Genomic DNA, 15546 nt, shown 5'->3' with positions numbered 1-15546 from the left:
GATAAATTACTTCTTGTAAAATGATGATTGCTGTAAATAGTGGTGGCATGTTTTTAGATGTAATGTAGAATAAATACTCTATTTCTTACAGCAGCGAGATCTTACTTACTTACTTACTTTTTCAAATGTGCACTATGTGGAATGTTCCACAGTATGGCATTAAACGTATCTATTTGTTTTACTTCCCCAAAATACCTGAAAAAAAGATGAGAGGCAGGGACGTCTCTCCACAAATCAGAATTTTGTGTTGTCACCTGCTTGTCTCATGATGATATGTTTTATGCCATACTGTGGAACATTCCAAGCAAAGCAATAACATGACCCTCTACCTAGAAAAATGTATGTCCTAATTCTGGATAAACTTGTATGACTATTTGCTGTAGGTTTATCTTTCTAATAAATCCAGTTTTAACACTGTCATTCCTGTCCTCTTGCTTTGCAGACGACTGAACGAGTGACTGTGATGGACGTTTGGACCACTTCGCCCTCCACTCCACCACCAAAGATCTCCACTCTGCTCTCTTCACCTGCTTGGAAGAACAATATTTGAACCAATTATTGTCACAAGAATTACAGACTTTGCCGCTAGGATTTTGTAAAGAGCAAGTGGTGGACCATGTGACACTTGACCTTCTGCGGCGCTACCTCATGTGCACTCCAGAAGATGTCAAAGCCGCTCTGAAGTCCCTATCTTGCAATCCATTTTCTTTTCATGTGTTATTCGGCGATACTCCAGCCACCATGGGCGAGCCGTGAAGGAGGGGGTTTAGTCCAGGGCTGGATCTTCATGTGTTGAGGAGTACCAGTGCCGTAAAGCCATGGATTTGACTGAGATCCCATTCAGAGTACAAGTGGTGTGAGAGAGATTGCAGTGGTGGGATTGGACTTGGAAAGTTGGGCTGATAAAGCTGCTGAGCTGACAACCCCATGCTGGATCTGCAGTGAGCACAGCCAGGGACCGAGCGGAGGAGGATGTCAGCAGAGGCCGAGCTACAGCCGGGTGTAAAAACCAGCCAGCGCAAGGAGTCCCGCAGGATCAAGGGTACGTGACCGGTTTGAAATAAGACAAAAGGCTGCATTCAAAATGTCTACTTTGTTTGATACATCTACAGAGTGACAATATCCAGTCTAAGGAGTGAGTCACACTGCACTTTATCTTATATTCATATCAGACAGTAAGGTATCCAGAGTATCGTGAAGGAGAAAGAATGGGAGAAGATCGAAGACATGATTTAACGGATTGGATTTCATTAGATGTGTTTGTGTATTAATTCAGGATGTCACAAAATCTCATTTTAGTGCTACAATAATTGAGAGAAGAAACATCAAAATTATTGGCCAAACAAAAGTGATATAATAAATTGTCAGTTTATCTGGTGTGTTATCAGTTTATCAAATCCAATTGTCTGAATGATAAACTTCAGTTAATGTGGCAAACAGCCAAATCAAAAGCACATTTATATTTGAGTATGTTTTGAATTGAAATGACTTATTTTTGCTTCTTAAATGGTCACAGTTACAATTTTTAGTTCTTATGATTATATTGTGACCTGAATAATCACAACTATTGATGAACCAATGAATTCTGACATTGGATTAGGGAGATATAATATACACGTAGACTTCAGCCTATACTTTGAAACCTTTGGATTCACTTTCACTTTACGCGCTTGTATTTGTTTAGATTTTACTGTATTTTAAACAAGGCGCCTATGAAAAGGATAGCCTGAGCACTCTCACTGGGCTTTCCTCGTATAAATAAAGATACATAAAATCTCTAGTATCAATCTGAGACTAACTTTATTCCTTGAAGTACTGAACAGTGGCCCATATAAAATAATTATGTAATATTATACCATCCACCTCACATGTTTTCACTATAGTCCCATATTCTCCTGACACACACACAGACAGTGGGAGGAAGCGCTAAATACTCCGCTTTGGCGACTGATGATTGTAACAGGTTTCATTGAGCGCTCTGTTCTGCCGCGTTGTACCGAGAGCCCCACAGCCCTGAGCTCCAGATGCAGTGACAGCCTTCCTGTGTAGCTGTGGGCTGTGTGCTGTCTGATTTAGGCCTCATGGATGGAGTCATTTACACCCTGTCGCTTTGATGAACAGCTAGAGTGATGTAATACGATGAGGCATTCTCCTAACTCCAGCTCTAGACGGTAATGGATTGGTCCGAGGCAGAAGGAACCAGGAAATAGAGCAAGAAATAGGGAGATGGTTGTTTCTTTATATCTGGTATAACTCACGCCTGCCTGTGTCTATGAATAAAACTGCTGCTGTTACAGACTGGTAAATGTAGTTCCCAGGGGCCAATGGACTGCTCCTTTGTGGCAGTGTGGGCTGGGGTAGACAAATGGCAGAGCTGGAGGAGGACCCATCGATTTGAGTTAAGTGAATGGGGCTGTTACACACGTGGCACGCTGCTCTGAGAGGGCTATCAGCTTCAGCTATCGGTCTGAAGTCCACCATGTTAATCGCACACGCCCGGGCCCATTGTCACAATCAGCACAGATGCCATTTAGATCTATATAAATGGAAATGGGCCACTTTAATGGAGGGAGACAGTGATAGAGAAAGACTGGTATAGTGAGAGTGGAGTCTGGGGCAGGTGAAGGACAGTGCTGTCAAGTGAATGTCAATCATGGGTTACTGGACTAATCTCGTTGCAAATCTTTATTGGATGGTTTAGAGTAAAAAGCTATAGGTAAATGTAAATCATTTCAAAAACACAGGTACCACATAAGACATAATTACGCTAAGACATCAGTGAATACTTATAGCATGGTCGCATAAGTTGCATTTTTCAACGTTTCAAGAAAATACAAAAATAAACTATGTCTGTGAGATGACTTTCTTTCTTTCAATACTCAATTTGGCCAAAAATGCACAGTGATTCAATTCAGTTTTATTTATATAGCACATATACAACTAACACAACTAGGCCTGTCACGAAGTCATTAAGTAAATATAATAGATAATATAACAATAATATCTGAAACCGAACCATAAAGCAAAATTATCCCCCTAAATCTGAAAAATATGATATGACTTATATAATAAGTGATAGTTCATAATTCAACCTTGTACAGCTCAAAATCTCATTCTAAAAGAGAAAAATAACCAAATATTTCCCAGTAGTACAAAGAAAAAGTACTCATAAAATCTTGACCCCGAAAGTGTTCCAGCTAACATATATTGAACTATAAGTCGATATAGTATTTATTTTGACCTAAATACAACTTCAGCAGCCCAATGTGCTTCACAAAAAAGTCTCCAACAAACAAATATACAGTTAATACGATATATAAGGAAAGAACAATAAAACAATACCAATATATGCTGGTACAATGAAAATACACCATATGTTATTCTTTCGTGTGATGTCCTGTTCTAATAGACAAACATGTAATGAACCAGCACCTCATCCATTTTTCAGTGACAAATATGTACTATTTTCCACACTTAGTACTTAACTCTACATTATCGTATTTCTTCCAGCCATTAGGATAAAAACACTTTCTTGCAATGTAGTGTAGCTGCCATCGCTAATCCAACAGTCTCTCATTCCCATTGACAGAAATGCTTTACATGGGCGACTCAACTCCATCTCCATAGCAACTGTTGCTCTCTCACTGCACAAAAAAATATGAGTATTTTCAAAAGCAAAGACAATCTGCAGAGAGATGGGAGGAGAGCGAATGTTCACCTTGATGCAAATACAAACCACTGTATGAGGTTTTCAAATTGCACAGCTCATATCAAAGTATTTCATCACACAATTTCAGCACGGGTTATAACAACCAGGCAGAACCATCTTGCTTATCAAAAGCTTCAGCAAACATCTCCCTCGTGTAGATATCCTGGTCTACCCTGATTGTGTGCCATTTCAGATGCAGCAAATTATTTCATGAGGTCATTTTTAGATGTGATATAACAATATTTCATATATTTTTCCTGTTAATTTTCTTTATACTGTGTTACTGGAAAGACAAGACCTTTTGGGGCAAAAACTAGAAGCTTCTTATAAGCAGAGACTTATTTTGTTTCAGTACAGCCAAAAATACTTTTATAGTAAATCATTTGAAAGATGTCATTTGTAGTGTGCAAATGTATCCAGTGTGTCCTGGCTACATCTGCGTAAGTCTAAGACATTTGAAAAATACTGAGAAAGCTATAAAAAGGAACTGATTGGCTACATCCACAGTCAATTGTACTACTGCTCCAAGTAAAATGAACATATTGTTCACATTATATAGTGGCAAAAGGCCAAACATAATAATGTATGTATCTAGGTTGAAATATGGCACATGAGTAGTGCCATATCATTTCATCAAAGCTAAATGAACGCTGTACACGTGGCCTGCTGGCACTGGACAACACTGACAGGAGAAGACAGGCCAATACTGATCCACACACTCACAGGGTTCAAAGGTTAAGCTGCCCCAATGCCTGGATCCCCAACAAAAAGTTCATCATTGCCAAGTGCATATAACTGAAGGGGTACTTCTGACTCTCCATCTGTTGCCATCTGTGCGCCCTGTCCCCATTCTCTTGAGCCATACAGGGCTGTGATCCGCCTGGAAACAGGGACGAGCGCGCCTACAATTGTCCTCTCAGTGGCCCCTGCGGTGGACAGGCAATGTGTCAGGAGGCTCAGGAGACTCATGCAGTGTCCCATACAAAAAGCCCACCTGGATATGTTGAATCTGTGTTCATCAGGAACTACATGAGATTTTTGCTCTTTTTGCATTTTTATTGCTTTGAATGAAAAAATCTGTAATTTAAACAATTATAAAATAGTTTTTAGTTTATTTTTGCTAATTTCTCACTTTTAGCAAATAATTGGTAGATCTATGGATATTAAATAGTTTTTAAAAGTTGTGATATTAATATTATATTGACATGAAATACAAATGATTATGTAATGAAAAACTGACTTAGTTCAAGTTGTTATTCATATCATAATGTTTTATCGTAAACATAACAGGAGTTAGGTTACATTTCATTCATGCTTGTTTCCTGCATATTTAATTGTCCTTCCCAGAGCGTACAACACTTGCCTATGCCAGCATGCTGTACTCCATGAAGCTTGTCTGTATTTTTAAAGCCTGCTCGCCTTCACCAAACGTCTTCTGCACAGTTCAGCCATATTGACACTACAAAACATTGTATTTAGCTCAATACTAACAACTTCACTTTTCAACGCACTGCCAAGGCCCACAATTACAGCCTTTTAGTTAAACTACAGAGAAAAATGAAGGCTGTCCAAAATATGATATGAGTGGTCCATAAATGAGCCAAATGCATTTGGGGCTATCAGTACAAAACACGACTTTCGAGATCAATTGTAATTCCCGCCCCAGGTGTAGAAGGTTATGCAATATATAGAGAACATCAAATCACAAAATGCACCTGATGAGGAGGAGCACGTCAAAACGCATGCCTTTCTAACCACCAGGAACTCCCAGGGGCAAACTGTTGTGCAAGTCATGTGATCAGGTTGGACGGATCCTAATGTAGACACCACTTAAGGCTACTCTATGTCAGACAAATTATGGGCATCAGACATATCAGCTTGAAATATTACCAGGAATAAGACAAACCTTTAGAGAAAATCTGTGTCGCACCTTCCCCCTCTCTCGCCTCGTCTTCCTCCTTATCCCGTGTAACAACATAAAACACATGCCCTGCAGCGCTCTGTCTCCATTTGAACTCGGAACACGTACTTAAGTTATTCCACAGCGTCAGGTTCATTGGACATGCAAGGCCTTATTTTTTGGAGAATTTATCAGTCCATGAAGCTCTAAATCTCTCCTGAAGTGTTATTAGGGGGATGGCATGCAGTATGTAAAGGAATAAATGGCACCCAGCATCTGGTTACAGCTCATATCAGAGAGGGCTGCACCCAATTGAACTGATGGTGTTTAAAATGCAACTAGAGCAGCATACATTTTGCATTACATTACAGAGTGTATGAGTCAGGAAAACCAGGGCGGAATGCATTATGGGTAAAATGAAACTAGAGACAGTACAAAAAGGGCATTTATATCGCCAAGGTTTTTAGTGGAGGGGTGATGTCAGTGTGGGGAGATCTGCAGTGTGTCATTGATGCTTTTTTATATTTTGAGTACTATACTAGTAGGTACTGTAGTAACAGTGCAACCAAGTCATTGTTTTAAAAGTGTCAAGTAACTTTCAAGTCTTTGACTTCAAGTCCCAAGTCAAGGGAGGGAGGTCCAGGTTGCCCACAAGTCCAAGCCCTCTGTTTTAAACTAATTTCAAGTCCTTAAACTGAAGAACCAAACACAGCTTGCATTTTTGTTATTTATATACTTTTCAAATTAAATTGTACTACTTAAAAAGTCATGCAAAAAATAGATGATGTGACCATATGCAAATCACAGTAAAATACCTCTGGAGAGGCAACAAAATTATTTATATCTACATATAATCCAAAGAATAAAGATTTAACTCAAAACAATGTATTTGAGGAAGGGAGCTTGTAATCCAATTTAATGTGACAGTTTCCAAGATCGTTGTAAGACATTTGATGATATGATATCACAGTATTTCAGTTACTCTAAATCTCTAGTAACCCCTTTAAGGAGAAGCATCAGGTCATCTGAAATCACAGGACTCAAATCCAAGTCAAGTCCCAAGTCACTGATCTTCAAGTCCAAGTTGAGTCCCAAGTCTTAGTCCATTTTAGCAAGTCAAGTCTTAAGTAATCAAAGTCTGACTCGAGCTCAAGTCATGGCTTGCAAATCCCCACTGTCTAAGTTGTAGTAGAAGTAGTAAAAATACTGTTTAGCAGTAGTAGTAGTAATCTAGTAGTGAATAAGTTGCCTGTGGAACCCCTCAGTCACTCAGGTAGGTTCAATTTCAAAAGTAAATTTTATTCTGAATTTGCTTAGTTAGAGATTAGTCAGTACTAGGCATGATTATTAAGTAGTAGTAAGTAGTAGCGATAATATTAGCTGTAGTAGCATTGCCATCAGCTGAAGTACTTCTGCATTTCCATCTCAATCATGAACCACGCAGCCTTCCATCCATCTTCTATACCGTTTTAAGAATTTTAAGAGCTACGCAGCCTTCTTGTACCTACAGCTCCTTGAATCGCACGCACTTTATCACATTCATGAGCTTGTCATCAATGTAGTCATTTATTTTTCCTCCACAGCAGCTGCTTCTGGTTTAATGTTCACTTGTACTCTGGCTCTGTGTATAAGAGCCATTATCCCCTGGCAGCCAAACCAGTCTGAATTAGGCCCAGATTTGACATTGACTTGCTTAGAGACTTTAATGACTTAAGCATCATCAGGCCCTTCCCCCTTTGGAGAATTGTGCCCTCATGAATTAGTGAGAGCGTGTGCACATAGTCATCACAGGCACTCGAATCACGGCTGCATTTTTTCATTTTACACGAGCCATTTCATTTAGATCTTTTTATTTAATTTGCCATTTTTCTGTTTGATTTCTGTCCTCTACTTCAAGGAAGGTTTATTGCCGGGAACTGTTCCAAATGCCGTAAAAGGAATCGATTCATGCTCGCTGTAAAATAATCCCATTTTCAACAGGGTAATAGCTTTTGGTAGCAGTCTTACACGCTCAAATGTAACACGTGTGCTAAATATACAGCCTACATGACCTAGAATGGGAGTGAGCTTTGTGCCAGGAAACTGCTAAATTCTCCAAGGTGCTGGTGACCTTGATTTGCAGCTATCTTTGCTCGTTGGAAACCCTGACAGTTACAGACTACACAGGTTTTGGTTTGTAGTTCTGGGGATGTACCAGACAACGCTTACAGCTTCAACGCACATAATCAAAAAGCTACAAAATGAAGAAGGTGTCAAGGTGAAGTGGTGGCAAGTGTAAGAGATTGGCAGGCAGAATACTCAGCAGAGGAGAGGGGTTGTGGGTGCAAAGCCGGAGGCCATGTACACGTAGATACATGCGCGTTGTCTCACACCAGTTTGCTCCCCAACACCACCCAACATCCATCACTCCTGGGAGGGCCGAGGGGAGGATTGTGGACAAGCAGTGGAGCGAGATGATTCAGCTCAATAGGCCCCATTCAAGCTGCTTTGCCACCGATCGGTCGCACCCATGGGAACCAGGGTGTGGGTGGACCCCTGGGTGCAACCTCCCACCTCTGTTTTCAGTCTGAATGCGCTCCAATAGAGCTTGTCCATGTACCATTTGTTTTAATAAATTGCTGGCTTTATTCGACTTCATTTTCAATCTCCAACTTCAATTTGATTCCAGGCTTTGCCCACTGCCACTAATTTACTATTCATCCTTCATTTCCTATTCCATAAATATTTATATCAGGCCGGCCAACTCTCACCAAGAGCTCCGTCCAGCAATTTGTTGGAGTCGATTGAGCTCACACTTTTTGCTCACCTCATACTCTCTGTTTTATATTGAGCTGCACAATATTGGGAAAAGATGTGATATAAAACAAAGAAATGCAATATAAAACCAATAAAGGTCTTTTACATCTGAATGAAGTTAAAGCTAACTTTTAATACCTTTCGTTACTTGTGAAACATTTCTCAAAACATTCCACTTTGCTTTTTGTAGGATGTAGAACTTTAGCTTACAGGTCGGGGCAAGGTAGGAGCTGAACAATCGCCAGTTAGTTGGGAGCAAAGCTGCATAAAAACACGGACAAAGGAGAATCTTCTTTAATAGTGAACAAATCCTCTTAACATTTCCTCAGCTTGTATTATTTTTTTGCAATATATTGTCAATCCAAATTATAAAATCTGAAGCCTTGTTATTCTTTTTCTCATCCTTTTCAATCTTTTTGTTCCCTGCTTCAGGTCAAGATCGGACAGAGGCGGGGCTTATTAAGCGTTTCCGTGGAGATGGTGTGCGCTACAAGGCCAAGCTGATTGGGATTGATGAGGTGACGGCAGCGCGGGGAGACAAACTGTGCCAGGACTCCATGATGAAGCTGAAGGTGTGTGCCTCTTCACTGCAGGTCCTTCACATCTGAGAATAGGTTTGGCTCGGTACATGAGTCAGAGGAGCTGTCCACTGTGGCTCACGCAGGCACAGCAAACATCTGACCACTCGGAACAAATACAGTCCAGTCGTATTACTGTGTTCGAAGCAACAGGAAGGATGTAGCCACGTTCAGTTCAGAGGTAAACAGGATGGTAACATAACATAAGGATGATTTAGGTACTATATATGCTTGTGTACAGGGTATAGTGAAAATATTAATATAATCTTGCTAGCTATAGAAAAAAAAACCCTCATAGTTGTTTTTTGGTAAAGAATCTACAAATACTAATCACTTTTTTCTTGACTGACTCTTATGATTGGTGTTACAGAGGCACAAAACTATTTATGTATTTAAATATATATTTATATTCATATACTATATACTATTTCAATTTCAAAAATCTGATTTTGGGGAAAAAACATTACTTTTTGGTGCTTCTCTTATCGCTCCATCACATGCTCTGAAAACCAGAGATGCCCCAGAACTGAGCAAACCCTAAATAACTAGGTGAGTTATTTTGGTTCTGACTGACACAGAAGTTTAGACTGATAAAAACATGTTCCCCAAGGAAACCTGAGAAGTGATTCTTAAAGCTGGAAAATTGTATATGAAAACATTAGTACTAGACAAATTTCAAAAACTAAACAGTACCTGGTGTTTCTTCAGCTTAAGCATTATTTGGTCCTGTATTTATGAAGGTTTGGGGGGAATAAAATAATAATAACTTGTGACCAATGACACTTGATTGGAGTGAACACAGGTCATATAACATTATAAAGTGACGCAGTCTCTTATACTGTTAGGGTAGGCACAAAAAACACATTAAAATTGGGAAAACAACAGGACTAAACCAGGAACTAAACATGGACAAGGCCAGGGCTAAATTAAGACTAGAACAGGACCAAACCTACTCTACGTCAGGATTAAACAGGTCTCAAATCAGGACCAAAGCAGTGTGAACGCTCTCTCAGTACACTTTGCTCCACTACAAAATGGTTGACTTTCTTAAGTACATGAAAGCTCAGAAAAGGAACACCACCTCATTTATATCCCTTTTGCAATATATCCATTAAAACACCTTTTTCCTGCACCTTGATGTAGCATTTCTGCACTGCCCTCGCCATGACTGCAGTCTTGAGCGGCCGGCAGCCAGTTACAGTCAATGGGGCAGTCAATACGAACCTGCTATTATCTGGAGCGGGGATAGAGAGGGGACGGGATCTTTATTGAGCTGCTTCTTACAGCCTTGAGGACTAATCCACCAAATGGAGAAGCCGATTCTTGACTGACAGCATCCATCGACCGCCCCGCCCACCACCTCCTTTCACTCATTTTATCTCTTTCTCATCTCAAATACTATATGGTCTCTTTATGTCCAGTGCTTTGTACCTTTAATTCCACTCACACATGTGACAGAGCTTACAGGTGTTCCATATGTTAACACTTTGGGGATTATCGGTGTAATGGCAGCAGTGACACTTTTAACCTCAAGGAAAGATGGTAGGGCATTTGTAGCTTCTTTAGCTTCTTAAATAACAAATACACAACTGCAGTTAATCAACAACAGTAGCACTTGTAATGAGAGTAATTATACATAAACAACTGTTAATAATCTGTATCTAATCAACCAACCACTACTACTTTACTATAGCTTTGTACTGAAACCTGGACTCTTGAATCCAAAACCATCTCTCATCACAATTTGCAACTGGAGGTGGGTGATATTGACGAAAATAAAGATCTGGATTTTTGGAGGTATGATCCCATGCAACTGGAACAATAATATAGATATTTTACAAATCCATCATAAATGTGACAATAAATGACCTAATTGAGTTTGCACAAAAAGTGAAAGGACTGTTAATTTAAAAGGGATACAAAATTTCAAACTAACCACATTTATAAACATCTGCTGAGACTTACAAGAACTTGTGTGAGTCTGACACAGTCAACAAATGCTGCTTTGCAAATTCATCAGAGGCATTCCGCTCGCCAAACGTCTCTGTCTGCTCCTCCCCTTGGGCTTTGTTCTATGAAAGACATGTCAAGTGCACAGGTAACCCTCAGATGAGGCGCCCGTTCAAATGTTAATTATCTAAGAACGTCAAAGAAAGGAAGCTGCCGAGATTCATGGGAAAAACCTACTTCAAAGGCTGGGTGGGGTGTTCAGTCAGCACTATGTTGAGTCGTTGGAGCTGCTCCTCGGTCGGTCAGCAGCGAGATCCGTTCTATCAGCAAATACCAGCTCATAATTGTTAGCATGCACTTGACATGGAATAAGCTAGAGGTGGTTACTCTTTATACCAATAGTTTATTAATAGTTTATAAAGATTCAGGCTTAACAACTTAACTACGGTGTTTGGGTTATGGTATTAATTATTTACTAAACCAGAATCATTCTTAATACATTATGAATTAAATCTTTCTTCTTGTGTTATCAAGGCTAATTAGGTGTAGTAAATGTAGCATTAAAGTGTGGTAACAATGAGGTGAGTCTACTGAAGCTTCAGAAAGTCATATATAACAGTACACTTTCTCCTAACACAGCTTATGTAACAACTGTCATACTCACTTGAATAGGAAATGCATTTGATTCTGGCTTCATATCCTTTCATCTCACCTTGTTCCTCTTATCTCTTGGCAGGGAATGGCATCGTCGGCACGTTCCAAGGGGGAGCACAAGCAAAGAGTCTTCTTGACGATTTCCTTTGGGGGAATCAAGATGTACTGTGAAAGATCAGGGGTGAGTGGTATTTTGTCTGCAGAGAGAGGTGGGCCCCTCAGTGGAGCTGCACCGTGAGGCCCCCGCCGGCTGCTGTTCTGTGCCATGTGTGCTACAGGACATTCAGAGGGCACACACTTTCATGGGTCAGTTCATCGCCGCCATCTTATAAGCTTCACTGACATAGAACATGGTTGACATATCAGAAGATGCAGCATCGGTAAACGCAGTTCATTCAGTCATCTCTTAACTTTTTTAGAATAGTGTCCGTGTATTGGGACAGGCACAAAATGGAAATGATGCCTTGAATGCTGAAGAATAAATATTACTTTGAAATGCACAAATCCCTCTAAAGACAACTGATTTCCGAATAACATATCCCTTTATGTTATAAATAGTGTACCTCCATCTTTTTCCTTTCCTTGCATGATAAAACATCTTGGTGTACATTGGTATTCAGCTGTGCTTGTGGAGATCATATTCATTGGCATTCTCTCTCTTTTATACTCAGTACAGGGCTATAATTTTGATGACTTAACTACGGGAATTCTGTCATAGTTTTATGTTTAATGTAATCATAAAATCCAAAACGGAAAACTTGACTTCCTGAATTTATCTGCCCAAAGACATCTAGGGCCTCAAATATATGGGCACACTGGCATCCTCTCCAGAGAATGTTTGCCCTTTAGCTCATAAAAATTGAACTTGACGCATTAAATTGTGAGGCTTAAATTTCATATTTGACCCAGAGTATGGAGCCCAGTATACCAGGCTGTGCTGCAGGACCTACTTACTGTATGATGTTATGAGCCTGTCTATTTCCTCTTGTATCTGGGCGTCCTTCATCCCCCCTCTGCCCCATTACGGCATGATGGAGGGGATCTGTCTTCCTCGTCCCGCAGCGGAGTGTTGGCTCTGCTCATCAGCTACAGTCGATAATTAGCAGTCAGTTCCACCCCTTAATGATCATTTGTGCTAATGATAATTATGTACTGGCTCCTCCTCGGACGCTCTCAGTGCTCAAGTCATCACGCAATAACATTTGTCCCCTGGCTTCTGATCTCCGCCTTACCCCCAGCAGGCATTCATCCAAATGTATTTTTTTATAACAAATTTAAATGTCTCCTCAATGCTATACATTTTTGGATAGGTTAAAAGAACACCTCTTGCCCAGTTGAAAAGTGTTTTGGGTTCCCTTAAACACAGACCAAGCCACTTAAAAGTATTGTAACGGTCCATAGTAAAAGCCAAAAGTAAAATCTGTCAACTGGACAAAAAGTTGTAGGAGTGAAGATGTTTTGCTGCTCATCCAAGCCGTTTCTTCAGTTCTGGTCAAATTACTGGTGGACACTGCGTTATATCTATCTGAAGAGAGAAGCGAACTACACTGAAACTGAAAACAGCTATTGTTTTCAGTTTCTGTTTGTAGGCCAGGTCTATTGAGCTACACTAATTGCGCACTGTGGCTGAGTCATACTTAGCATATTCATTCAGCTCTTAATGGTAAAAGTCAGTGAATTCAATTTCTTGCAATAATATTTACTTGTATGTTACACAATATTAACTACATGCACTGAATTTTCCAATGGTTTTCCCAGTTCTAGCCTTTTCTCTGTAAAGTGACATTTTATTTTACCTCACCAGTAGCCAGCCATTAAATCCACAGCCACTGAAAGCATCTGACATTTTGAGGACTTTTCACCATTCAAAAGATACATACTTACCGTACTTACATTGATAATTGCTTTGGCAACAGTCCTATTTTTTTATCATTTTGAAAAAAAATCCTCAAATCCATGGAACTCGGCATCCTCTCCACCAGCAGCCAGATTTGACAGCCCAATTTGTTACCCTGGCGCCCTCCTGGTGACCTCTATTTTATTTACTGATTAGCTTAAGTACAGTAAATACCCTGTCACGCCTAATGTCCCAGGTTGGTTGGTTGGATTTCTCCAGCAGAGCAGAGTGAAGGATACACTTAATGTTAAGCTGACATGTAATAACTACACCAGTCATATTCACCCTGAATCACACAATAATTCATATATCAGCCAATATACACAAGTGAAAGCGCCTCCCCAGTGCTTTAGCTTATCTGTTCTAATAGCGTAGCCGCAGGAGGGGGTACCAGAATGACAGCAAAATGACTCTGTGTGTGGAGATGGTGTAAGATTCCCCACTTTGTTCCCTACAGTGTCTCATGTGTCAATCAAGAAATACAGAGGATAAAATAATCATAAAGTTGACAGAATATTCATTAGTGCATAATGAGTGCTTGGTTGTTCATAGTTGCTCATAGTTATTTCATATAAGTGCATTTTCAGATGAGTTTAGTTTTGTTATTGTGTAGTTTTGTTGCTGTTTTACAGATTTGTTCAAGGCTATGAAACCTCCTTACATTTGCAATTAGTGTGTGGAATAGAGATCTCTGTGAGATGTAGTCAATGCCTCATTCACAGGAGAGAAAGGAAATGAAAGTTCTTGCAGCATTACTTTACTCTCAAACCAAATCTGAAAACAAACAAAACAGAGATTGGAAGTTAGCTTTCACTGTTAAACGATTTTGGAAAAGATGTAAATGCTAGTTACCTGGCCTACTTACTTACTAAGAAAATATTGTTATTACTCTGCAGGGGGAAATGCTATGTGCTAATGTTGCTACTTTCTCTGATTGTCCATCCCCAACAATAGTCCCCCAGAGTTTTCTTTCCTCATTTCCCATTAATGGCTTTTAATTCTGGATTTTGTAGGTTCTCCTGCATCACCACTCTGTCCACGAGATCAGCTACATCGCCAAGGACACAAGGGACCACCGTGCCTTTGGTTATGTGTGTGGGAAGGAGGGCCACCATCGCTTTGTGGCCATCAAAACTGCACAATCTGTGAGTGCTCATCTGTCATTTCATATTTTAGAATTTAACCTTAATATAATATTAGACCAGCACTAGTAAGCGTTTTGCATGGCGTTAGTAGCGCACGTGACGCAGCCTGCCTATGATTCTCTTGATGATATTTTCCTCTTTTCTGCATAGGCCGAGCCGCTCATCATTGACTTGCGTGACCTCTTCACTCTCATCTATGACATTAAACAGCGAGAGGAGCTGGAGAAGAAGGCACAGAAGGACAAACAATGTGAGCAGGCAGTGTATCAGGTAGGAACGCTAATCATGCATATTTAAACCTGTATGTATTCTATATATATTCAGCATTCAAATTATGTCCTATAAGGCTACTGCTACCACGATAATGCTCTAGACATAATATCCTCTGTATGTAATTGTAGAGCATAATCATTATTAATTCAAACTAATACATAAATGTCTCAATAATTGAGTCTTTGTCTGACAAAGAAAACCTTGTATTCCTCAAATGTACAGACCATTCTGGAGGATGAAGTGGACGACCCCGTCTACCAGGTAGGCCTGTGGGCACACAGACCAGATCATCTCTAATGTAATGCCTTCTGTAGATCTGATATCCAGTCTGGGAAAAGGCTGTTTTGCCGTTTAAAGATGCTATGCGGAACATTCAGAGCTCAATGGATTTTTACAATTTATGCGGTATAACTTTATCACAATCCTCCACTATTCAAATGTCTGGATGTCTGAAAGAAAATGTTCCACACAGTATGTTTAAAACACAATATGTGAGGTCACCTGACTTGCTTAAATTAATGATTCATGATTTTCACCCTACCAATAATTCTCTGCCATCGTAGTGAACAGTTTTGTTCAACCATCCAACTGCCATTTGCCAGTGCAGTGTTGTAAAACCATGTTTTTGAGTTGATCTATGTCAG

General features: G+C 39.9%; 1 protein-coding gene across 1 annotated transcript in view; it reads left to right on the top strand.

Annotated features, from left to right (window-relative positions):
* Positions 1–15546, top strand: part of LOC117385719 (complement component C8 beta chain) — a 42443-nt gene that overhangs the window by 15991 nt on the left and 10906 nt on the right. The window contains exons 2-7 of the mRNA XM_055228258.1: positions 443–1042; positions 8838–8977; positions 11670–11768; positions 14498–14629; positions 14780–14899; positions 15125–15163. Of these exons, the coding sequence (XP_055084233.1) occupies positions 973–1042; positions 8838–8977; positions 11670–11768; positions 14498–14629; positions 14780–14899; positions 15125–15163 (600 nt within the window). The 5' untranslated portion in view covers positions 443–972. The remainder of the gene's footprint in view (positions 1–442; positions 1043–8837; positions 8978–11669; positions 11769–14497; positions 14630–14779; positions 14900–15124; positions 15164–15546) is intronic.

Source organism: Periophthalmus magnuspinnatus, chromosome 17 (assembly GCF_009829125.3).
Source record: "Periophthalmus magnuspinnatus isolate fPerMag1 chromosome 17, fPerMag1.2.pri, whole genome shotgun sequence".
Taxonomy (NCBI): domain Eukaryota; kingdom Metazoa; phylum Chordata; class Actinopteri; order Gobiiformes; family Gobiidae; genus Periophthalmus; species Periophthalmus magnuspinnatus.
Note: the sequence above shows the minus strand (reverse complement) of the source record. Positions and strands in the feature narration are given on the sequence as shown.